This window comes from Tachysurus vachellii, chromosome 8 (assembly GCF_030014155.1).
Source record: "Tachysurus vachellii isolate PV-2020 chromosome 8, HZAU_Pvac_v1, whole genome shotgun sequence".
Taxonomy (NCBI): domain Eukaryota; kingdom Metazoa; phylum Chordata; class Actinopteri; order Siluriformes; family Bagridae; genus Tachysurus; species Tachysurus vachellii.
The window spans coordinates 18,103,624-18,129,831 of record NC_083467.1 but is presented as its reverse complement, the minus strand read 5'-3'; the positions used below and the strand labels follow the sequence as shown (position 1 = coordinate 18,129,831).

The window sequence follows — 26,208 nt, the reverse complement described above, 5'->3', positions numbered from 1 at the left end:
ATGTGAATAGTGTAATTATGCAACACCTAATTCTATTTCTTCAGCTCTTTTCATATTCCTTTCACATTTTTAATGAAAGCGGCTGGATTTTTTTGTACAAAAAAAGTTTGCATTTTTTAGACCACACAAACCTTTCCAGAAGGTCAGAACCATCAGATATCCCTATCCTTGTGGAGACAGTAAAATATAAAAATAGGCCTTTTACCCATTTAAATATAGTTTAATCTTTCTCTTTACCTTGTATGCAAATTGTAGATCAGGTAAGATGCCAAAAAGGAGTATCGATACACCTAAAAGCGAAAAATCAGAACTGTCAGCTGGAGAGGTTTATACATATTATGAATGGTTTAAAAATGATTTCCCTCAGTCTCAAATGAATTATGTATGACATGTAATGATAAAATAAATCAAATTAAACAAAACCATTGATAAGCAGTGTTTCAGACATGTGTATAGTATCCTTCTATAGTTTATACACAGCAACATGTAGACCACTGACCACAACTTGACATCTGTAATGCATCTGTGTATGTGTGTGTGTTTCAGTGAACACAACCAGTCATAAGCGTTATTGATCTGTAAAACTAGATGGACTCCCAGCTAGTGTCTGCAATCTGAAGTACAATATTACTGAACCTGAAGCTGAGATTAAATTCATTTTTGAGTGTACCTGTAGTTTTTCATCTATTCTTAAACATCTATCATATTTAAGAGTAAATGTCACATTTAAATGGCATTATGGCTTTTACGTTATGTTCCTCACGGGAGGAGAAACAATGTAATTTGCAATGTAAGAACCGCTAACCTTTTTTATATCATATGTTAGAAGAACATAGTTGAGATCTGGTGAGACGGCAACCTTGGAAGCTTTAAATGTTACCTGTACATAGAATACAAATGACGATATTTTAATATATTGCATATACATTGCAATTGGAAAGACAGATTAAGACATACTTTTCATACTGAAACAGGACTGATCCCATGAATGATACTGACAATTACTCACAAACGTAGTGTTTTTCATCAGAAGCTCCGTCTGATTGGTCTTGATATTTGCTTTCATTATGTTCCCATCTCTGCTCTTATAGATGATCTCCACCGCTGAGAGGACATGTGAAACAGAGAGAGAGAAAAATGAGGAACTTCAGATTCAGACTGCTTGTTCTGAATGTGACAACGTTCTGTTGAAAGTGTTCTTCTTCCTTTTGCTCTTTGACAGCAGAGATTTTACAAATCAGAGCACACTGAAGGGATCCAGACTTCCAGCAGCTCTTTGCCCATCACACTGACACTCACCTTAACTCTGTGCACTACAATATTAACTATATGTTGAGTGGCTGAGTACAACATCCTGAAGCTTTACAACCATCAATGTGTTCTCTCTCTCCCTCTCTCTCTCTCTCTCTCTCTCTGTGTGTGTGTGTGTGTGTGTACAGATAATAGTGTGCATATGTGTGTGCTTGTATTTATCTACTTTTATATAGGCATGGTGAATTTGACCTTGTGGAAAAATCTTGTTAATTCCTATGAAAGTAATTACAGTTTAAATCTGTATGTAAAACTTCTTTTGAAAATTAAATAAGCAAAAGTCTGTTTTTTTTTTTTTTTTTTGTTCTGTTTTGTTTTTTTGTTTAGACACATCATTATTTAGCTAGAGTATGTATAATTTAGCTGCCGGATATCTAGAAGTAGAGAGAGAGAAAGAGAGAGAGAGAGAGAGAGAAAGAGAGAGAGAGAGAGAGAGAGAGAGAGAGATTGTGTGTGCATGTGTTTGTGTGATTAAGAGTGAGAGAGAGTGAGAGAGAGCCAGAGTACTGGGATTTTGAGTAGCGTGAAGAATCAGGTCTGAGAAGTGACTCTGTACTCAGGCTGCGTTTAATGAGATTTCTGCAGAGCCTGTACAAAGCCTGGCTGACACATGAAAGCAGCCAGTAGCGTGGAGGGCAGAGTAGGGAACCAAAAATGACAATCTTGTCAGTGAATGACTGACTCCACAAAGCAGGATGAGATAGACAAGCATTATGAGGACAGTGAAAGAGACACAGCACCAACAAAGTTACTTAAAAAGAGTCGCGTAAGCCTTTGAGAAAGCAAGGAAGTGTGGAAAGACTATACCAGAATGACAAAAATGAAATGAGACCCAGACACCAGCACATTAGAGAGACTTTAAGAGAAATGTATTACAGACACGGAGACCGATACAACAGAACTATAAGAGGCAGAGACAGAAAGATCTCCTGAAAGACCGGATGCCAGAAGGACATACAACACAAAAGTACTGTTAGAATAAAAGAGGCACAAAAGAGCCTTGGAGAGACTGACAGAGAAAAAGTAACAGCTTTAGAGAGACCAGAGAAGACACAACAGAATTTTAGTCTTGGATAAGACACACCAAAACATTAAAGAGTGTGGAGGAGATAATAAAATAATAACAGACAGACTAGAGGTGACAATACAAATCAGCAATAAAGAGACTGGAAGAGGCAAAAAACAACAAGAACAGAGAGGAAGTAAAACAGAACAGCCACATAAGAGAGACTGTAGGTGAGACAAAACAGAATAGCAGCAATGAAGTCAAGGGAACAACAAAACAACTTTAGTCTGCATTCACACTAACAAGCATCACGCAAAAGACAACAACCTGGAGAGATTGAAGGAAAGACTCAGCAGAACAGCAGAAAAAATATAACAAGATTACTCTGCATTCCCTTTAGCAAGCAACTGATAAATAAATCAGTTTATCAGTGGATGTGATTGGTGACCACTAACGTGGCCATTGGTTTAGACATTAATGGATGTGTGTTGAGTTATTTTGAGGGGACAGCAAATTTACACTGTTATACAAGCTGTACACTCACTATTTTACATTGTTGCACAGTGTCATTTCTTCTGTGTTGTCACATGAAAGGATATAATAAAATATTTACAAAAATGTGAGCGGTGTACTGACTTCTGTGAGTCATTACTGTAAGTGTGATTCTCCAAGGACCACCAGGGTTTCATATTGGAACTGGTGAAGTTATCCGGTTTGCTTTAGTTTACTTGCCATTGAGTGTGATCAACGCTTGAAAGTGACCCCATTTGAGCCGAACAAAAAAGGTCCTGTCTTTGTCTTGTAAATCGTCAAGCCATCCTTGTTATAATCTGAGTGTCCCAGCTGGTATGGACGGTTTTAGAGTAAGTTGTACAACCATGGTTGCATACATAACCTTGAGTATGAAGAGCATTCATGGTGCTGATATTATACTCTTTTGAAGATAAGAATCACTCACTGTGTTAATATTTTTCTGTTTAGGAGGATTGTGCGTTGCAAAAAAATAAAAGTCTATAAAATCTGGCAAAGGTAGAAAGTGAACTCCATGTCACCACTTTAGAAATGTTGCCAAGTGACTCTCCTCTTTGTGCTGTCCAGATGGTAGTTATACTGCATGTTGAATGGCATTTAATGGAAGAAGGCTTCTCTTGACCTTCGTTCGAGTATGTTTGTGCAGTCACTTCCTTCACTTAATTGGCTAATCCTTCTGTAGAGAACAGAGCCTTTTCGTAGTGTTCAATTTTCCCCCACCATACATTTTTAACTACTGTTTGCTCAGGGCTCAGATCTTCATCACTACTTGGATACTACTTACTTCATCACTAAATGGTTCGGATCACTTCCATGGTCTGGTTCCCTTTTGACATACTACTGCAGACTGAGAAGCTGGTTTCTTAGAGAGACCATTGTGCCTCAAATGGTTAATATGTGTAGTTACAAATGCCTTTTGAATGATGATTATGACTGATGGATGTGACTGAAGTGATATGTGCTAGTCTTATAAAATGATAAGTCTTAACTTAGCAAGTTTATTAACCCAATTTCTTCCCACCTGAATCATTTTGTTTTCATTTTTGGTAACAAATTGGCTTTTTATTGTTTTATTTCTATTTAGTGTGTTCTCCACATCGCTAAAGTGCATGAATGCCAGTACAAGAAGATAGTAGAGAATAGATTCTTTGAGATTTGGAGACCTGAAGTCCTGATTTTGGTTGAATATGTGTGGATGTTTTTTTCTGGTCACAGAGCTGAATTTTCTCAATTTATCAATCAACATTTTTAATAAATGCACAGAGCAGAACATTGTACATTTTCCTCAGTAGATAGAGGAAGAAAATGCTTCGTATTTTGAAGAGAGGAGGACAAACTGGATCGTTGCAGTGTGTGCCTGAGGAACCTGAGAAAGTATAAGGTAAATCATCCTGAGTACGCTAACACATTAGCAGAGCTGCATATTTATTGAGTTCAGCAGTGCTTTATTAGCCTGAATGCTATAGATCACCCAAGCAATTAGCATACATAAATAGAACAGACAATTTTAAAAAATCCTGTGTACAGAAGTGTTATTTTAGTTTTGCTAAGAGACAAACCATTAAAAAAAAAAAGAGGAAAAAAGATAAATAAGCGAGGCTCTATGAGGTGAATCTGGGTCGCTCACTGCCCCTGAGGCTTTGGCACTCTGCAACCCATTTTCAACCCCAAGGTAACTTGTAATTTTTCTTTTTCTGTTCATTGGGATAAATTGAAATTGTGTTATTTCATGAAAGAATATTTCACAGTGTTGAAGAAAGTGGATCTCGATCTCACCGTCACGACTCAAATCTCACTCAAATCTCAGAGTGACAATGACAACGGCCCTGTGCTCAAAGCGAGGTCCATGAAGACATGATTTGCCAAAGCTGGAGTGAAAGAACTGGGGTTGAACACCGGTGTGATGAACTTGAAAGCCAACTGTGCTCCAGACCTCCTCAACCTGACATCAGTGCCTAACCTCAATAATACTCTTATGGCTGAATGAACATGTTCCAAAATCCATGCTCCAAAAGATCCTTCCCAGAAGAGTGCAGGTTATTATAAGAGACAATGGGGAACTAAACATATGATGATTAGGTGCCTCCTGATCCTAGGTTAATCATAAATTTACACTCTATGGTAAATAACTGTATTAGTATTGTAAACGACTATCTTCCATTTTTACATGTCTATTCAGTGTTAAGCTATATGAATCTATATACTGTAATCTACATCTGGAATGAGAGTGTGACTGTTCCCTGTTTTATGGAGCTGGATGTTATGTTGTTCATGATGACCTTCATCTCTTGTGTAAGATCAGGAAAGAACTGGTTCTGTAGCCTCATCATTGTGACATAACCTTCACACACTCACAGAGAAACAGGTTTTTCTAACAAGACAAAGCTATTATGTTGTGTGTGCATGTGTGTTCTGAGTGTCTCTCAAAGTGTCCCTGTGCTTTCTCCTCATCAAGTGGTTTCTCTCGCTAAGCAACTTTTTGAAACATTCTACAGATAGGAAAGTTTTGAAAAAAAATAACAAGTCATTCTGATTGGCCAGGACAGAAACCAATCATTTTGATGGATAACCTCCTTCCACTCCAGATTAATACATACATATGTATGTAATGTCATATATAACCTGTCTATGGTGAAATTGCTCTTATATCACTACAACTGCACTGACAATACAAATACAGAGTCCATGTTGTCCTGAACTCCTGAACTGACATGTGCATCACATCCAATGATATTGTCCTATCTTTGCTTACAATAGTTTACAAGATAATAATAAAAAGCAATTCTTTAAAAGAGCTGACTAAAGTCTTTTTATTATGTTATTTATGATGTTATTCTGGGGGCACGGTGGCTTAGTGGTTAGCACGTTCGCCTCACACCTCCAGGGTCAGGGTTCGATTCCCACCTCCACCTTGTGTGTGTGGAGTTTGCATGTTCTCCCCGTGCCTCGGGGGTTTCCTCCGGGTACTCCGGTTTCCTCCCCCGGTCCAAAGACATGCATGGTAGGTTGATTGGCATCTCTGGAAAATTGTCCCTAGTGTGTGATTGCGTGAGTGAATGAGAGTGTGTGTGTGCCCTGCGATGGGTTGGCACTCCGTCCAGGGTGTAACCTGCCTTGATGCCCAATGATGCCTGAGATAGGCACAGGCTCCCCGTGACCCGAGGTAGTTCGGATAAGCGGTAGAAGATGAATGAATGAATGAATGAATGATGTTATTCTGTTTTTTTCTGGCTTAGCACTGTCAATACAATGGATTGCAACTATTGCCACACCATCACTCAACAAGGACCCCACAAAAATATGTACATTGCCCATTTCTTTTATTATCTTAACATGTAAACATACAGCTTTAATTTTTCTTCTACAAACTTTCTTTGTATCTGGGCACTGCCCAAATCAAGTGTCTGCTTTTCACATGATTATGACAAGCGCTTTATCATTTATCTGGAAAAAGATCACATTTGGCCCCATCTGCATGAAGTTTGAATGCAGGCTGTGAACTGCATAACTTGTGAACTCTGATCTGCTGCAAAATTTGAACATTTAACAGATGAAAATCAGAATTTCAGCTATTTACATGACATTACATTCTGTGAACAAAACCCAATCGACCACAGCATAAGTTTTCCGTAGAAAATTGAGCCAAATGGTCAAAATTAAAATAAAATGCAATCTTTATACTGTTGAGTGAATGATAAATATCACTAGGTTACTGTTGGTCATGTGACTGGCTGACAAAACAGGAAAGGACTTGTGTTTTGAGTTTGTAGAAATAAATCTTATAATTAGTTTAATTCACATCCTCCATGTAACCTTCCCACTCATACTGTCCTCATCTAATATTTATTTCCGTTAATATTTTATCATGTTTTCTAGAAATGTCTCCTTATGACGCTTGAAAAATGTCAGTGTTACATTCAGCAATCATCACCTGTTACATGCATGTGCAGAGCTTGAAATTACTGAAAAACCTTCAGAGCATAGATCAAAGAAAATCTTCTATCATAAATCCTTGAAAAATATAAACGTAGGTCTTATTTATTTCTGACATTAGGCAATTCAATTGTGCAGCATGAAAATATTTCTATAGGGGTTTTGTGTATGTCTATCTATCTGTCTCCGCTTTTATTTATTTCTTTCGAGCTCCTTTCATCCCACGCCTCCTGTCTCTGTGCATCTGACAGATCCATTCTTCAGCACTGACACGAGCTGTCTGGAGATCTGATAATTACACCACACATCTGGACTCATCTCTCTTCTTCTGTGTGTGCATGTGTGTGTATGTGTGTGTGTGTGTGTGTGTGTGTGTGTGTGTGTGTGTGTGTGTGTGTGTGTGTGAATACCCTGTGGTCCATGATTGATAGTGGCAGCAGATGGAGGATGTTTATGATGGCTGATTTAGACAAAGACCCAAAGACTGGTCTGAAGATGCACACACACACACACACACACACACACACACACACACACACACACACACACACACACACACACAGACACACACACACACATTGATAAAAACAAACCAACATGAAATAGAGGTCACTCACCACTGATCCACTGCACCTCGGGGGCTTGAACCTGAAAGTCTTTAAGGAAAAGGTCGTCCAAGGTCAGATGAGATTTCAGAGCTTTACTTCCATCATCTGAGTCCAAATATAAAACACACACTACATGTTAGGACCTTTCATTGACATACTTAGTAATGCACCTAATTAATGCTATTCATACATATAAAACCTTGAAGCAAAAAGAATCCTTTCAGCTATATTACTTTTCTTTACATGTGTGCGTGTGTGCGTGTGTGTGTGTGTGTGTGTGCGTGTGTGTGTGTGTGTAATTAAACCAATTAAGAAACCTTTAGAAAGGAAGAAGATGGAGAGGCTAATCAGAGACAGCACCACCAGAATCACCAGCAGAGAGATGCCGATCCCTTTCCAGTTTCTCTCGAAAACTCCATCTCCCAGATCCTGCACTCACAGAGATAGAGAGAGTGTGTGTGTGTGAGAGAGAGAGAGAGAGAGAGAGAGAGAGAGATGGAGGGAGGGAGGTAGGGAGGGAGGGAGGGAGTTTGTCAGTTCTGAGGAATTAGTATTGAGAAAGTTAGCTGACACTCGTCTGCTTGTCTCTCATTCTACACAAACTGACTCTAGCAGCTCTGCCGTCATGTTTTATTAGTGTGGGCTTCCATTCTTCCACACTCAAATAAAAAGTTTTTCCTTTTCCACATTCACCACGATGTACCTAATCTTATAAGCAGCAAATTAGGACGGAGGCCGCAACTTTAATTTGTTATGTGTCTATACCGGATGTGGGAAACTTGAAAGTTTATACCAACTGTTACAAACAGAGTAAAACACTATGTGTCAGGACTCTGCCCGGACTTTGGCCATGTGCCTTTTGTTTATGTTCCTTGTTCACGTGTCTGCCCCGCCCTTGTCTCTTCCTGCCCATTTCTGCACACCTGTTCCTCATGTTTCTGATTGTCTTGTCTATTTATTTGATCCCCGTTGCCTTGTGCAGCGCGGAATCCTCTGTTGTCCTTGTCTGCTGTTGTCTACGTCCTGTTTCGTGGTTTTTTTAGTTAATAAATCCTGTTCTGTTTAGCTGTCCTGCATTTGGGTCCATTTTTATCCCACGGCCGTGACACTATGAATGGCTGTGATTGGAAAAAACAAGGATCACTGGGTCACTGGATAAAGTCTGGGACTGAGATGATCCTTAACAATAACACATTATCTTACAGTATGAAGATGGAGAAATCTAAAGTACACCATATGTACAAATGTTTGTGGTCACCCAACCATCCCCAAACTGTTGCCACAAAGGTGGTAGCACACAAATGTCTTTGTATGCTGTAGATTTAAGATTTCTTTTCACTGGAATTAGTGACCCAAACATCTCCCATCATGCCCTTTTTGCATCCATGCCTGATGTCACTACTGGTTTTGTGGCTTAATAGACAACTATATAACAAAATCTAATACAAAGCTTTTCCAGAAGATCAGAGGTTGTTATAACAGAAAGGCAAGACTAAATATGGAATGGGCTGTTCAACAAGCACATGTGAGAGATCAGAAAGGGTCACTAGGGGACACTTGTCAGTCTCAGAAAACCTTGGACACATTCATATATTCATACTGAAGGACAATTCATTTATCACTGCCACCAGGGTGTTTTGGGAACCTAAAGGAAACTCATTTGGACACATAAAACTTTAAAGAGAAAGTCAAGCTCAGAATTAAACCCCTAGGTGTGAGACCTTGGGGTTGTGGTCCTGTAAAACAGTATACAGCATATTTGTAAAGGTATTATTTGTGATAATGGGCGAAGTAACACATAGATAGCAGTTACATATAATAATTTTAATAATAAAAAACACAGTCCCTCCACTTATGCAGTAACCAGTTGCCAAGAAATTCCATGACCTTTACAAAGATTTGGTTATGACAAATTAAAAACTCTTCCCTGCTGATCTCTCATGATGCAATTATTTGTTAAAAAAAAAAAAAAATAAATAAATAAATAAAAATTATTGGACTTTTATCACTTTTTGGCCAGACAAATTTCACCATTCAGCAACCATCATACATCAATGCTCCAGAACTCTACTGAGAATAATGTGCTGCACAGTTGAAGGTGGATGTGTACCATCAGTGTTCCCTTTAAAGCCACAACCCTTTTGGAAAGCATTATGAATTTACTGTGATAAACAGGTAGAAGAAATGCTTACTCATCCTGATTGGGTGGATTTTGATGTTCCACATGATCTGTTTTTATATTCTTTGCTTATGTATGCTTTTATATTTTTATAATCTGTTTAATCACCAGTTAATATAAATAATTCATAAGCAGATATTTTTTTAAGGAGACCATCTCAAAGTATTGCAAAATTGTTTCTGAAAACAATCACTTATGATTGCTTATATAATTTAACGTACAGCAAGTAGAATTTTTATATGCTTTGTAAAAGGTGTAACACTGCAGTATATACAGTATAAATGGGTTACTGATACTAATAACATGCTATGAATGCTATGAAGCAGCTAAAAGCACTTTAAGGTGTCAGATGTGATGGAGTTTGTCCAGCAAAATTAAAAAGCTTTTAACACTTACATTTATGGACAGTGCAGATACATTTTTCTCTAATGTAGTGTGTAGGAGTTAACACTGTTTCGGCTGTGTGGGCTCTCTGAGCTCATTGTGCACTCTTATAATGTTATATAATTATTCATTTTCTTTTTTATGGACTGTGTTCTTGTGTATATTAAATATTCACTAGAATGCAAGAAGACCTTGGGCAGTTTGTACCAAAATAAGGTTGGAGAGAAGTAAGCAGTTTGGATCACTGGCACTCAAAGATGAGACACACTGTAGGGTTTTGTTTGAACACAAGACTTTCAGCTCAGTAGAATGTATGAATACATGCAGTGTAAAAATCCAAAAAGCCCCCTCTAATACCGAAAAACCCTGTAACATGAATATTTTAACATGAATCGAAGTCTTACCAAAAAATTCAATTATCCTGCAAAACAATATAAATGATGATAAATGGCTTTATTCGGTTGAGTTGGGTTTATTTACCATTCTGTGTTATTAGAGTTGTGGGTTAGAGGCACTGTGTTATTAGCTTTGTGTGTGCTTTTAGCTGGTTGGGGAGATTATATTAGTGATGGCAGAAAGGGATGATGAATAATCCATCCTCCAGAGCAAACCCTGCGGGCAGCGGTACAGCCATCTGCTGATCTCAGAACTGCTGCAGCACCACAGAGTCTTTCATTATGGAACAGAATTCATAAATAAACAACCTACGTCTCTCTCTCTCATTCTCTCTCTCTTGCTTATTTTCCTTCTCTCTCTCTCTCATTCCCTATGCTAAAGATGAGTGCTATTGAAAAATGTCTTAAAAAACACAGATTACAGCAGTGCAGTTAAACCTAGGGCTGGAAATGCCACCTCCGCAATAATGTCCTCTTTTTGGCTTTACCTGCTGAAGCACTTGTCCTTAACAGCAGTGTGTGTGTGTGTGTGTGTGTGTGTGTGTGTGTGTGTGTGTGTGTGTGTCCTAGTCATGATAAAGGTTAAAATAGTGCATTTACTCCTTGCCGGGAGTGCCTGTCACATTGAGCAATGACTCTCTGTTCCCTGATACACACATACACACTCCCTCTCTGTCTCTCTGCAGGGCAGTAGTGTTATTTTGACCTCTCTAAAGACAGCAATATCGCTCTAACACGTGACTTACTGTATACCCCCAGAATAGTCTCATCTCCTACAATTGACCTCCAATGATCTTCATCAGAATGTGTGTGTTTGTGTGTCTGCATGTCCACTTCTTTTCTTTACACTCTTTCCTCCGCTGGCCTTTCCCATCTCCTCTCCTTCGTAATCTAGTGTACCTTCATCTCTCCAAGATTCCTCTGCCATGTTATCAGTGTTCTCTCTCGAATAAAACTATAAATTGTGGATTATGATCATCTAAAAAATAAGCAACACAAAATGTAATGTTCAATTTATTTCCCTTTCTAAATATCAACCCAATACAGAACACAAGCTACTGTATGTAAATCAAAAGAAACAGCAGTATTTTGTATTTCTTTTAAAGTAGTAACAACTACTAATTCAGTGAAATTTAATAAACCTGTGTTGGTAATTATTATATATTGCAAAAAAATGAGAAATTTCTTCAGATCTTGTACCACATTTTTACTGAGGTTAACAAGTATTAACATAAAAGAGTCACAGTAATAGAGAGAGAGAGAGAGAGAGAGAGAGAGAGAGAGAGTCTTGAAAAGTCTTGAGAGTCTTTAGTCTTGAGAGATAAACTGATAACAAGAGTTAGTGTTAAGTTCAATCATCAAGGACTATAAATACTTCAAGGTGTTATGCGTTCATCTCAGTGTCGGCGCCAGAGAATAGAGAATGAGGGGGCCTCATGTTTAACTGGGGGGGCCTATCTCGTTCACATACTATTACTATTATTAAACTTCAATAAACATAATAAAATATTAAACGTGTCAACGGGTGTTAGTCATACTTGAACTGAACCGTTGAGCTGTTTTCTCTGTTGAGCTGGCGAGCCATTTTCCTATATCCATTGTTAAAGATTTTTTGAATTAAAACAATGTTTTAGTAGATGTTTTCAGACGAACTTCGCAAACTTTAGAATAACGATTTCACTGACCATTTAGCCTACTGATTTACGTTACTGACGTAGTGGCAGCGTGAATGTAATTGGCTGACTATGTTAGCACTGCATTATGGGTTAGTACAATTATTATTTTTTTAATTAACTTATACTCTTTATTCTTTAACCAGTATTCATGGTATAATAAAAGTAATTTGTAAAACATTTTTTTAAATTATTAAGTTCGTTATTATTTTGAGAAGTAAGGGGGCACAGTGACTCAAGTGGCCGGGCCACGCCCCCCAGGGCCCGCTCGTGGCGCCGACACTGGTTCATCTTGAGGTCTAGCCACTGACCCAGTAGAGCAATTCTGTAACTCTGAGGTGTCATGTTTCTTAATATATAAACCATCTGGCAAGAGAGAAGCGAGCATACTGAGGATGCTACTGAATGTTATTCTGGGTTTCAATGCACCCTTGTGAAATTCTTTTATCATCCTTATCCTCAGTTGCATGTTCAGGCAATGAAATGAGCATCACAAAACTGAGAGCATTTTCTGCTCCCTACCCTCTCATTAGATTTAGATTATTATTTACGTCATTACATATTGTGTAATAGAAAACATAAAAAGCGTGTGACATAATTACCCAATTAGGTGCAATACAATCCTTGATAGCATATTATTACAAGTATCGAGTGTTTAATAAATAATGATGCAATAATTCTATGTTATGGTGCATAATGTGCATACTGGTATTCAAGTACATTATAACTTACTGTATTTGAAAACTACTGTGCATATATACGTAGTGGTACTCTAATCATTGTGGGTATATGTGCAGTTCTTTGTGAATGATACAGTTATATTTAATAAAGTAAGTGAAATGATATTCATATGTAATATTTCAAATATGAATATTATGTTGATACAGTTTGTACACACAGTAGTACTTAATGACTCCAGGAATAGTATTTATTTTAAGGTTATTATCAGATGATGCACTATGCAACTAAGCATTAAAATGACTAATAGTACTTAATAGTAATTATTAAATATTTATTATTTCATAAAATCAGTTTATTCCAGTGAATGTCCATAGACCGATAACAACTATACACATTCAATTCTGTTTCAGGAGCAATGTTTCCTGGAGCTGTGTGTTTCACATGCATTGTGTTGTGCTGTACACACACTGGTAGGTGGCTGTCAGAGAAACTGAAATGTTTGAGAATATAACAAGTTGTGAGATGCCCTGCTGGTTTATTTTGCTTTTAGAGCATTCATAATGTCAACGTTCTCTGAGGCCACACATCTCCCGTTCCCTCTGTCACTCTTTCCTTATTCAATTCAAATCAATTCAATTCACAAAAGCTTTATTGGCAGCACTGTATGTAGGAAATTATGGCCATAGTATAGAAAATATGGTTTCTCTCTGTATCTCTCTCTCGCTCTCTCTCTCTCTCTCTCTCTCTCTCTCGCGCTCTCTCTCTTATAACTAACCAGCTGTCAGTCTTTCACATTACCATATCATCATCATTCTGTTTAGAAATCATACTGCACACAGACCCACAAAGCAAGTCTGCACAGATTGCTAACTTCAGCTCTAAGGTGTTTGTTTATTTATTTATTTTGCTAGTTTAGGTTTATGTTTAACTGAAATTGTTCAACTGGAATCATTACATAGTCATACACTTGCATATTCACATACAAAAACTAATTTTTTCTTAGCACTTTTCTGTAAGGTCATCTTTAATCATTAATGCATGATATGTGATCACTACTGCAGTCAGTGTGTGATCAGTGAGTGAGAGAACTAAAGAGAGATCAGAGTCTGGGAATGGAGATGGTTTAGGTTTGACTGAAAGTACTCATTTCAGTACCTGTGGGAAAGTATGACTGAGGAAGGAATAAAAGCTCATCTGAGAACCTTTCTCATGAATGTAATCATCACAGTCACGTTCTTCTGCTCCATCTGCATGATTGGCAGTCGGATTATACTCCACAGTCTATGATCCATTCGTCTCAGGTTGTAGGCAGGAAGTACTGCAGCCTGGCCACCCAGAATAAGTTATCACTTTCAGCGACTGCATGAGTGCTTATCATTATTGTTCACACACACGAACGTGCGCACGCATGCACGCACACACACACATATTCTGTAGAGATGTCTAATGGTCCAATCAGTGGCAATAAGTGAAGAGGCAGTTTAAAAAACCAGGCTAAAGATACTTTGTGAGTCTGAACATATCCTTTACATCTACATAAACTAATGTTAAATATGACCCAAGCATTCCAGCAATAAAGTGTAAAAATGTGCATTTCATGCTAGTTGAGAGCCTTTAGCTGACACTGTTGACTTGTTTTTGGACACTATTGTGGCCAGATCTGAACACAGTTGTGGATCAACTCTTAGCTATTATCAGCCTGGAAATCCCTCAACACTGCTGTGGACACAGCATTCTCCATGCAAGGAAGCCCCTCATCTTGAGCTATATACAGTACAGGGCTCTGATGACAAACATGAGAGTAACATTTTCAGGCCATATACTGTACAGGATGACCTATGGACATATTCATAATATTATAATGCACCCATTAGGCCTTATACATACTAATATTGTTATTACTGAAATGACATTGCATTGTATAGGTTATAATGATTATAAAACAGTTATAAATTGTTAACAGAATGCATTACAAGTAAAATTATATGGCATTGGCACATTACACAAATTTGACATAGATTTTTCAGATTTTGTAGTTTTGCAGTGCAATTTCCCAGTAAATTCTCTGGTAAAATTTATTAGCTAAAAAAAATAAATAAAATAAAATAATTCAAAACAGGTATTGTGATTTACAGGTTCTATACAGAGGTTAACACAGATTTCATTGGTATTGGAGTATGTGTGATCTGTAATAAAGATAGTTATATAGTGTAATGCATCTGTGTAGGCTAACTATTAAAATATCTAATGCCTTATGAATGCAAGCTGATATGAATATGTTCATAGTTCATTATAAATATGACCTTCATAGAAAATGCTACAGCTACTGTATGAGCTACCATGTTGTGTCTCCAGAGTCAATGAATGCATTTTAAGACTTGAATAGTGTAATATGATGCATTGATTTTTTATTCTGTTCATTAATTGCACTTTGTTTCATTATTACCAGATTAGCCTTAGAAAGCTTTAATGCTGGAAATGTCATTTGTAGCCTGTGTCTGTCTATTAGCTGAAGTACAGATTGATGATACTCTGCTTTTATCAGCGTGTGTGAGTGTGTGTGTGTGTGTGTGTGTGTGTGTGTGTGTGTGTGTGGAGAGAGAGAGAGAGAGAGAGAGAGAGAGAGAGATCATAAGAAAAAGTTACAATGTTATCTCTGCACAAACCTTAACTTTCTCTTATATATCACTTAGTAAAGGTATATGAAAATTGATGTTGTAGCGATGAAGTTATGAATTATAAAACCATGTTGACCTCAGACCTGGCTTTTTCTGGTCCTCACTACTAGTGCAGTGTGGCCTGACTGAGACTAAGATTTAATATCTGCTGTTGTTTTATCTCACACAGTCCCCCTAAAGCCAAACCGCCATGCTGACGACTCTGAGTAGCATGTTGTGAAGCCCAGATAGGAGCACTTCAAGTCAGCCTAAACAAAAGGTGTTTGTACTTATAGCCACTTGTGAAAATTAATTTGGGACTGAGAATGTGTGAAAATGTTTCTGCAGCAGTTTTGCAGCATTCTTTTAAGAAATCACATGGGAGTTAGATATAAAAAGTTGCCTAGAGGTGTTACTGCATCATAAAATTTTAGAGCCTATCATGTCCCTTTGCTAGTACATTGGTTTACTATGGGAAATGGGGCAAACACTTCTAGGATTGGGTTTTGTGTACTTTGCATTTATCTGGACTTATTGATGTGGGCATGTCATTGTGCTATTTTATATTGCCTTAAGACATTTTTAAATGCCATATCCAGCGGTTTATAATCCAAACAAAAAATAATTCTGCTGCAGAAGTAGTTTTGTTGTGATGATATCAATGGTGGCAAGCTAACATATGGAGCCAAAATCTCCATGTGTTCATTTCAGTTGGGATCTGGTGATTGTAAAGACCACAGCATATGATTTGGGATCTGGTTCTCCTGTTCTGGGGATGTAGACTGTCTGTTGCTGCATTCCAAATCACCAACTAATACTATGCACTTATAGTATGCACTACTTTTGTGTAGCAAAGTTACTGGGACATACTTATATGTTGTGTAACGGAAGACAACATTATTGCCTAGTTATACACTCTGTCTTGGTAAACAAATTTTTGCATTTTAGCCTATACATTCATTATTTAATGGAGTTTAACAGAAAATAGAAATACAGGTGTAATGCAAAGCAGTTGTGTGCGTGCTTGTGCAGATGACAATGAAAGTTGCCTCTAATTCAGGATGCACTGCGAGACTGGTTTTACATGAATAATCGTTTTACCATTTTTTTTAAAGGCATAGGTATATTTTGTGTTTTTGTGTTGAGTTTGAAAAGTGCTGTTTTTATACAATTTCAGTGTCAGTGATTTTAGATCGTTAATTGACTCCACGATTAGAGGAAGTTGTTGTTTCAATAACAAATAGCCCAAGGAAAAAAATGTGTTTTTTAAATATTCCATCAGAACAGATCTTGAAATGAAAAATAATATGCACAAAAAAAAACATATTTTAGTAGCCCATCTGTTCATATAGTTCAACTAATTTCCATGTTTATCAAACATTTTATATATAATCTAATTAGACTGCCTTAAAAGCATAAACTAATTGATTACTAGGCTAATTAAGTCTAGAAAGCCATGTTTTGAAGTTAAGGGAAAGAGTAAACATATTTAGCGCTCAGAGTATTTCTTACATTTTCCTTGTTTTACCACAAACATGTAAATCTTCAGCAACTGGCACATAATGAAAGTAAAACGTCAAGTACTACTTCAAGTAAGATTAACATATTATTTAGTGCGAAAGACCATCAAGGAAAAAATATTTGCAGAAGTGTTGCTACATGCAAGCATTCATTAATGCTTATTCTGCAGTAGAAAGATCGCAATAATTACTTTTAGCGGTGCTCTTTATCAAAAACAAGCTTTTAATTCTGGATAGAATGTTAAAATATGCATTACTTAGAAATGCAGTAGTCTTTCGTTTCAGCAGTAAGCAATGCAAGTCACTCACTTATAAGTGATAAGTGAAACACATTCAAATATGCGACTTTTTGTTTCATTAAAGATTTAAAGGGAAATGACTGAAGCAAGGAAGAGCAGAGCCAACATCTCCCCCTCATGACAGAGAAATCAGACAGCTTTCATATGTTTGACTTTCAAACTCCTTTAATCGCTCTCTCTCTCTCTCTCTCTCGCTGTTCCTGTCTCACTGTCTCTTGTTTTGAACATTTAAGACACAAAGATCTATTACACATATTCTGAAACAGAGATTTTTCTCCAAGATGATGTTTTTTTTTAACAGATTTTGCTTTGTCTACAATGTAACCCTCCTAACTGCATTGTTCAATTGAATGTATCTCGGAAAATCTCTTTCTGTAGATTTAATCAGTGGATGTTATCAGACAGAGTTGAATGTCTTTGTTTCAATGACACAAAGCTAACTCAAAAAAAAAAAAAGTCCTGGCTAATGTACCTCATTGCTCTGTTGAGGAGGCCATGTCATTTTGCTGGATCATGTCATATTATGTTAACCCAGTGTTAATGAATTTAAGACAGAAGACAGCTAAACCGCCTTTAAAGCTCAGTGTCCTTTTTAATTGTTCCTCCTGGAACACAATTTCACAGCTAGAAGTCGCTTTAGCAAAGTAAATCCACCTACTGGAACGTTCTAGTCAAAGTGGGAGAACAGTGCCGGCCCAATATTATGTAAAATGAAAATGGGATACAGTTCATGTTAGTCTGGATAGCTTGCGTTAGTCAAGTTAATTGTTTTTTAGTTTGCTAGCATAGTAAGTGAAATGAGCTCTAATTGTGTATCTAATATTACCAAGCATTCAAACTTTGATTAACTTCATCTATCACTATCAAATTTATCAACATCAAGCTAAAGGAGTTGAAGGTAGATACACTTTTAAATGAATATATTTAAATAATATATACATAATACATAAAGCAGGCTTGTGCATTCTTATCTGCAAAGGGCCAGTTTGGGGGCAGGTTTTCCTTCCAATCAAGCAGGAGCCACACCTGATTCCACACATTTAATCAGCTGACCATGAATTTCAAAATACTATGAGGTGTGACTTCTGCATGGTTGGAATGAAAACTTATACCCACACCGGCTCTTTCTGGATAAGATTGGACACACCTACTTTAAAATAATAGATGTGTTTTAATATAGAATGTTAACCTTGAGAGCCATGTTTAATAGCGTAGAGAACCATATGCATGTTGTACGTCACATGCATACTGTGTTTAACAGAAGATAACACACAGAGCAAGGAAAACTAAAAATAAAAAAATCTCACAGCAGATGTTGAAGAGCAAAATTCTCAAAAAGACTCAAAAAGACCAACTGTAAACAGAGAGGTTTTGCTAAGTACAGTATATAGATAGTTTTCATTTACTGCTATGTGCAAGGTAGTATAGGGACATGAAAAATCTCATTCATGGAAATCTGCCCAGAAATAACCAAATATCATTGGGTACATGCCATGCTATAGTTTAGAGTGTGTTTCACACAGAAGAAGTCATTGATATCAACCCTCAGTGAACTCAGCATTGAATAGGATCCTTAAAGGTTTTGACACTTTGAATAATATAACACTCTATACCCATAAGAGAAGAAGAGAGATATATCTTCTATTGTCTTCTGATCATAAGAACCTGAAAACTGTTAAGTGTGATCATCAAGTTCTATAAATATTTCAAGGTGTTAAACATTCATCGTGAGCTCTAGCCACTGACCAGATAGTACAGTTGTGTAACTCCTGAGGTGTCCTGGTTCTTAATATATAAACCATCTCGTTCTTTTTCACAACATAGTGCTTCAAGGCCCTTACTGTGAATTGAATTAATTGTCTACATTTATATCCGAGTCTTGTGTGTGTGTGTGTGTGTGTGTATGTTTAATGTGTTGCATTAATTAAGTGTTTCTAATCCCTTGTTGCCTGTTGAGTGATGAATATATTTACATTGATTGTTTAAACACAGTGATACATGCTACACACACATAAACACACATACACGCACACACACACACACACACACACACACACACACATAATATGCATGTATGTTTGTGTAGCATATGTGCATGTGTGCTTTATTACTGTATGTCTGTGTGCCTCCGGTAGTTCTGTTATATCTTACTGCCCTCTAGTGCTTCACCTTCTGATTTTATTATGCAAACATTTGTCGATGCATTTTTAATGATCAGAAAGTCATACATTTTTTTTTGTAAGTCTTTGTGACTTTGTGATATGAACATTTAATTTGGGTTGTGTCTGAAAAGGAATGAAAAAAAGTATGTTGTAACAGATCTGCAGAACTGCATATATGTTATTGAGGAGCTTTCAAAAATATACTATTTTTATTCTAACAGGATTTTACTAACACATTTATTCCATTCTAATAAAATATTAAAACATTTGTGAAGGTGGAATAATGCAATAGCTTACTGTAAAATAATAACTTACTTAAAAAAAAAATCATAAATTATATATTTTTGCTTCACTCTTGTTTGTTCCAGGATAAATTATATTGATATTTTAAAACATTCAGTTAATGAAAAAGAAAAAAAAAAAAAAAACCTGTTCACATCACTAGCTGTGTGACCAAGACCTCACCACTAGAAGGCAGTGCTTAACAAAAAGCAGCACTCCCAACCTTCCCAATCAGTGTTCTCAGTATTCAGTGACTTAGGAAAATGCTACAAAATACATGTCCTTTGTGAAATAAACAATAGCCTGATAAGGCTAGAAATCAGGACAAGAGAGAGAGAGAGAGAGAGAGAGAGAGAGAGAGAGAGAGAGAGAGAGAGAGAGAGAGAGAGAGAGAGAGAGAGAGAGAGAGAGAGAGAGAGAGAGAGAGAGAACACTAAAAGGACATACATCTGATAGATGTCTATTTTCAGTTACAGACACTGGTTATCAGCTCTGCCCATGGGGTTAATACTGAAATACACACAGATACTGAAATGCCAAGTGCAGCTTCAGGGATTGCATTTGATTTCCTGAAAAATCAGCCACGGCTTTCAAATTTGTTATTTTAGAAATCCTTTATTTTTAAAGGCTAACCTTTGTGATCATACGTCTATCACAGAGAGAACAATTATTATTGAGACATTAAGAGCACAGGTCTGATATCAACATGGCCCAGAGACCCATGAATGTTAAGGACAACCAATAAAACAAATGGAGTTTGTATCCCTGTGACAGGATCCACTGATGTACTTACTGCACAGTGAATGCTGTACTCCACTGTAAAATAAAGTTAGCCCACATCTACAGAAGTAAGGTGTTTATCAGCTCCTCACAGAGGTTTCAGCATCTCAAGACTGGTGTGATTGTTTAAATATGAAAAGGAAAATGGCTACTACATTGCCAGTGCTTGCAATACACAATGCAAAATCATATAGGTTCTCTGAGTTGTGCAGTTTCAGCTCCTCACCATTGACTTTGCTGAGCGATGTCTGTCACCATGGAATTCACTTGCCCAGGAAGTAACTCAGGTTGCTTTCTGGGCTTCTTGTTATGCTAATCAGTTGTCGAGTCAGATTCGACTCAGGGTGTAAATCGAACCGAGATTGTCATTTCCGCATCAGTATCACCACACACAGCAAAGACACACACTGCATCCTTAAAAATAGTCACTGTCAAATCGAGTGAACACATAGCTGATGCTTATCAACTATGATACAGACTTAGATTTAGGCTTGCACAAGTTTAAGTCTTGCAAAAATGGCTTGTGTATTGGGGGAAAAATGGTGGAAAACCAACCCTCAATATTTTGGGGTCTGTGGAAGAAAAAATGACTCCACCAGAGCTGTGAGTTACACCTCAACCACGCTAGCAGCACATAGCCATAGACATGCTGATCAGCTAGACAGCACAGGCTGTAGAACACATCGAGAGGATAATGTTAACTCTACCTGACAGTGAGAATGAGGCTTGAGTGCTGCTTAATGAGCAGGTTCACAGAGATAACCCAAAGGTAAGCCAACTCAAAGGTAGTGAAGTTAGTGTATGAGTTACAGCATTTCATTAGAAAATGTGATGGGAATGTATAAAAGCTAAAAGAGATCTGAGGAGGCCATCACCAGTTTTAAAAGAGAAGACAATAGCATAATAACAGCTGTGTTTATTCCAAAGACGTCATCATGTGAGTCACTTGATGTTAGGACATCTCTGCATGTGTTCGCATGCTTGCTTTTCTACCACTATCAAATAAAATTAGAAATGTATCATCTATAGCGCATACCCTAAAATGTTGTAGCAGCTCCTTTATTTTGCTCAACAGATGTTTTTTCATATATTACATACACATATGAAGCAACTAGAGATACATATTTTTGAGTTATGTTAAAATCATGGCCTTAGCAGCTGAAACTGAGATAGATATGTATATATTTCATTAGTTATTACACTTAACTCAAACCTACGCATACACTCTCACACATCAATACACTGAACTCTGAACTGATGGCAGCTCATGGGGCATATTGCGTGGTAAAGGACCTCATGTGGAGTTAATGTAAAGTGAAGTGATGCTAACGTGTGTGTGTGTGTGTGTGTGTGTGTGTGTGTGTGTGTGTGTGTGTGTGTGTGTGTGTGTGTGTGTGTGTGTATGTGTGTGTGTGTTTGTGTGTGTGTGTGTGTGTGTGTGTGTGTGTAGACTGAGTCCAGGTTCTAGTATTACAATGCTCGCTAAGACGTATAAACCTTCAATCTGTACAATAATATTTAGATTAAGTTTTTAGGTCTCTCTGATCAGCAGAGATCATCTCACTAAAACACAGCCCCCTAAAACTCAAGATAAAGCATGACATCTGATGACCAAGACAATAAAACACAACAGAGTTTATGACTAAAGTGCTATACCGTATCTTTCTATCCACTTATGTATCCATTTCCCATGCAACTTTCCTGCAGGGACTCAGCAAAGGGATGTGACTGAAGAAAGACAAGAGCAAATTACTCTTCTCTCTCAGTACCATATTCTCTCTTTTGGAAAGCCTCTTGCTTTCTCAGATACCTTATTTTGAAGCATTTTATATGTAGTCTCAAGAAACAACCCTGCTGCTTTTAATATGAATAAATCACACAGTAAAAAGTAGGCCAATCTCTGTTCTCTGGGGCTTTCTCTCTAAGATCCTGTCCATGATGCACTGCTATGAATTGGCTTGGTGCGCGTGTGTGACTCATACCTTCCTATAATCACACAGTTGTACAATCATACAATCAAGCAATCACATAATAACACACTGTAATCATACCCATACTGTAGCAGCACACTCGCTGACTTATATATTTGTGTGCTGATGGTGAACTTCAGAAGTGATGGTGATGGGACTGACACCAGTTTATTTTTACTTTTCAAATTAAACTGGGAAGGTTAAACACACTGGAAATGAAGTCTAATACATTACAATCATAAACATTTATTTTTATTCTCTTATGTCTAACAGCACCATCAAACCTCTCCACCATTCCCAAGCATGTGTGTGTGTGGGTAGTTAGTGCTGTATGTTGCACTGACCATTAAAGCACACAAAGATACACTAGAACGAAACAAAGACTGCACTATTTTAAAGCAACAACAAACGTTTAATCTTTCAGCCACTCCTCATTTGGCTCATTTCCAGAAAACGCTTACTGTATGTCAGTTGTATAATCGTTGATATGATGTACATTAAATATTTGTATAAAGTAATTAATAATCCTGCTTCAGTTGACAGAAGTGATGCTGGAGATCTGCTGAATGAACCAATAAAATGTTTTCTGTCAATATTACAAAATTACAGATTGCAAAAGCATTTGATCCCCAAATCAAGTTTCCACATTAAACTCAAATTCACACTCTTATTGCTATCTGTGTAGTAGATTGATCCATCCGTTTTAAAACTGAAACATTAATGCATTAGAGAGAGATGGACTTTGTGTGAGGAGAGTGATTGTGAGAGCAACAGCATTTCTACAGGTCGTGTTTATAAGTTATCGTGTCTTTACAGCATTTTGCAGTGAAAACCACAAGTTTGTTTCAGGCTGTACACTGTAAATATTAACATTTATTAAACTATTAAAATTTGCACCACTCCATTTTTATGACAGCAGGTTTAGAGTGGCTGTAGCTGTGTAGGAAATCAAGCAATATCCAAGCTCATCATTATGCTCATTCAAATTCATGCACATCTTTTAATGCTCATTCAAATTCATGCACATCTTTTGTGGTAAGGCCGTGTACCACATGAATTCGTACACATCTTCCACTACAGCACTACAGTGCTTGTGCTTTCCTGACACACCAAGTCACTGATCCTGTGAATATGCAGCTGGGATGTGCCTTCATGTTCCTGCAGAAGCAGCTGTAGTTGTGATCCATATCATCCCACAGGTGCTGTTTAGTGTTATAGGTCAATATAGAATACTCAGATGGCTGCTCATCTGTTCTGCCTGTCTGCTGCAACCCGCACATTGAGCAGCATTTTTCTGTAGTTTTTGGTAGGGCTGATTCAGAGCTTATCTGTGTGTCGCATGCCAATTATCCTCTCACTTCTACTGATATTTGTGAATTTAAGAAATCCATAAAACTGAACAAAAAAAAAAATGTACAATCTGTTAATGTATGCAATCTATAACTATTCTTTTATTTCAAAATGTTTCATAAATATATATTCAGAGAATCATTTGAAAACTGCAAAAAACTGTACTAAAGTAGAAAAAGTGAAAAAAAAAAAATGTTTTAACCAAAATTAGCATGCATGAGTTCAGTAATTTACGCTAGAAGGATTCACAATACGGCATGCTGCAGTTAAAATGAACACTGTTTGTCTAACTCCATGCACAATTTAAAAGTAAAGATAACATTTCAAATGGTAATATCCTTGCTCTGAAAGCTTACATCTACAGTAGCAAAATGAATGAAAATCTGAATGGTGGTTGGTTTAAAGTCCTGATAACTATTAAGAATTTATTAAACCAGAATAATTGGATTGTGAATTTTTTCCATCATACTAACAGTGTGAAGCTCTTCTGCCTTTTATTGTACTTTTGTAAGTATCCAATAGGATTCTATCTCTCTCCCTCCCTCTTTCCCTCCCTCTCTCTCTTGTCATAAGGTTAATTATACTGTTAATTGAACAAACCTGAAATTTGAAAGGTTTCAGATTTGTTATTGGTCCATTTTTTACTGTGAAATTTAAAGCATCTGCTCGTCCTTCTGCTATTTAATTCGCATACCGTGGAAATCTCATTTTAGATGGTTCACAGGAAAACAGACATGAACAGAGGACCTGTAAAATAGTGTTAATGAAGTTTTATGTGATTTATTATTTTATGTGATACAAAGATCCACAGAAACAGTCCCATCCTAATGAGACCGACAAACAATAATTACATTTTTTCTTAACAAATACTAGAATGTTATTAGGCCAAATAGAGAGAATGAAAGCATAAGAAATCCCCTTATGGGGATAGTAGACTTGTGAGTTGCTTCATTAATCACTGAATGAACGTCTAGGGATGGCACTGTGTAGCATCCTCTGGGATCGTATTCCATTATTATGTCAGTACAGTGATCCTATTTCAGAAATGACACTTGATTTAAGTCTGTCATAAAATATAGGTCAAGATCTTAGTAGTTTAAATAGTACTTAAACAACAGTGGGGAATTGCAGGTGGAACAATATAAACAAAAACCATGGTTGTTATCGATACATTATAATATGACTAGGGTGTATCCTAGGATCTGCTTAAAATGTTTCAAGTTGTAAAGGCAATTATTTTAAAGCATGTGTAATACTACAGGAATAAGACAAGAAATGAATTACTTGTTTAATGAAATTGGTAGAAATGGGTAGGAAGAATAAATTTACAGCATTTATACCTTTTTTCCTTTTTATTTTACACTGATAGACACTTCAAAAGCTAGTTGTAAGCAATAAGCTTAGATTAAAAATGAATCATATATAAAAACCTCCTGAGACCCAATTAAACACTTCCACTTCTCCTAATGAAAGCGCACAAACTTTTTCCTCACTAAACTTTATTGACTCTGCGTCGTGCGCCGTTGTTTATTGGTCTATAACCAATACGACATAAACGAGTCCTGGAGCACGATGAAGAACTTTTTTGTTTAAATGTTAGTTATAATAATAATATTATCCTACCTTTTCGGTGGAGGAGTGTCTGCGGCAGTGGTTCGTGGCCCCGGCGCTCGGGTTCATGGTTCTGAAGCTGGACAGTTCTCTTAGAAAGCCTGAGACAGAATGAGGGAGACTTCAGTGCGCAGGTGCGCTCAGGCACTGAGAGAGAGTTTACCGTCCACACTACACTACTAACACACAGCTGCCGAGAACATGTGGAAGACCAAAAGGTCCATAAATACACACATTTGCTGACTCTGCACTAGTAATGCATTTTTATTAATGACATCTGAACTTAACCACAGAAACATGAGATTTATTACAGCACAGGGAACATTAAGAAAAAGGAAAGAAAAAAAGTATTATCATTAAGTAAAATGTCTTCAACAGAATACTTTGCTCCTTTTCACCCTTTAAGCCAGCCATATTGTTGAATTTCAAATAATGAATATTAATGATCATCTGTAGCCTGCTTATTAATATTCATGAATAGCAAGGTAAGCAAAGTCAGCAAAATGCATCCTACAAGAGTTCAATGAAAAATGCACAAATGGTTTTAATCCATTTTTTTGCAATTTGAAGAATAAAAGAGAAAAGGGAACATGTCTGTGATTCCATCAACTAACAGTCAGGTAAAAATCTTGAAAATGATGTAAAGGTTATTCCTGAAGGAAAGACTATAAATAAGAATGGAATTTACTGAGCGCAGCACAGAGTAACAGATAGATTAGGAGCTCATTCATTTGTTCTTAAGTAACTGTTTTATCATGGTCAAGATCGTAGTAAGTTCAAAATCAAAAAAGGCTATTATTTCTTTGTCCAAACAGCACACAAATGTCCCCTGTGGCTTTGTTAATGTTTAGATATTGTACTGAAACAAGTACCTAG

At 37.0% G+C, this 26,208-nt stretch overlaps 1 protein-coding gene across 1 annotated transcript in view; it reads right to left on the bottom strand.

Annotated features, from left to right (window-relative positions):
- The window catches only part of LOC132850284 (inactive dipeptidyl peptidase 10-like), a 55,456-nt gene extending 30,045 nt beyond the window's left edge, over window positions 1-25,411 (bottom strand). The window contains exons 1-6 of the mRNA XM_060876710.1: window positions 25,345-25,411; window positions 7,707-7,818; window positions 7,399-7,494; window positions 1,010-1,104; window positions 806-880; window positions 238-290 (exon numbers count right to left, since the gene is read on the bottom strand). Coding sequence (XP_060732693.1) covers window positions 238-290; window positions 806-880; window positions 1,010-1,104; window positions 7,399-7,494; window positions 7,707-7,818; window positions 25,345-25,401 — 488 coding nt within the window. The 5' untranslated portion in view covers window positions 25,402-25,411. The remainder of the gene's footprint in view (window positions 1-237; window positions 291-805; window positions 881-1,009; window positions 1,105-7,398; window positions 7,495-7,706; window positions 7,819-25,344) is intronic.
- Between the last annotated feature and the right edge of the window lie 797 nt (window positions 25,412-26,208).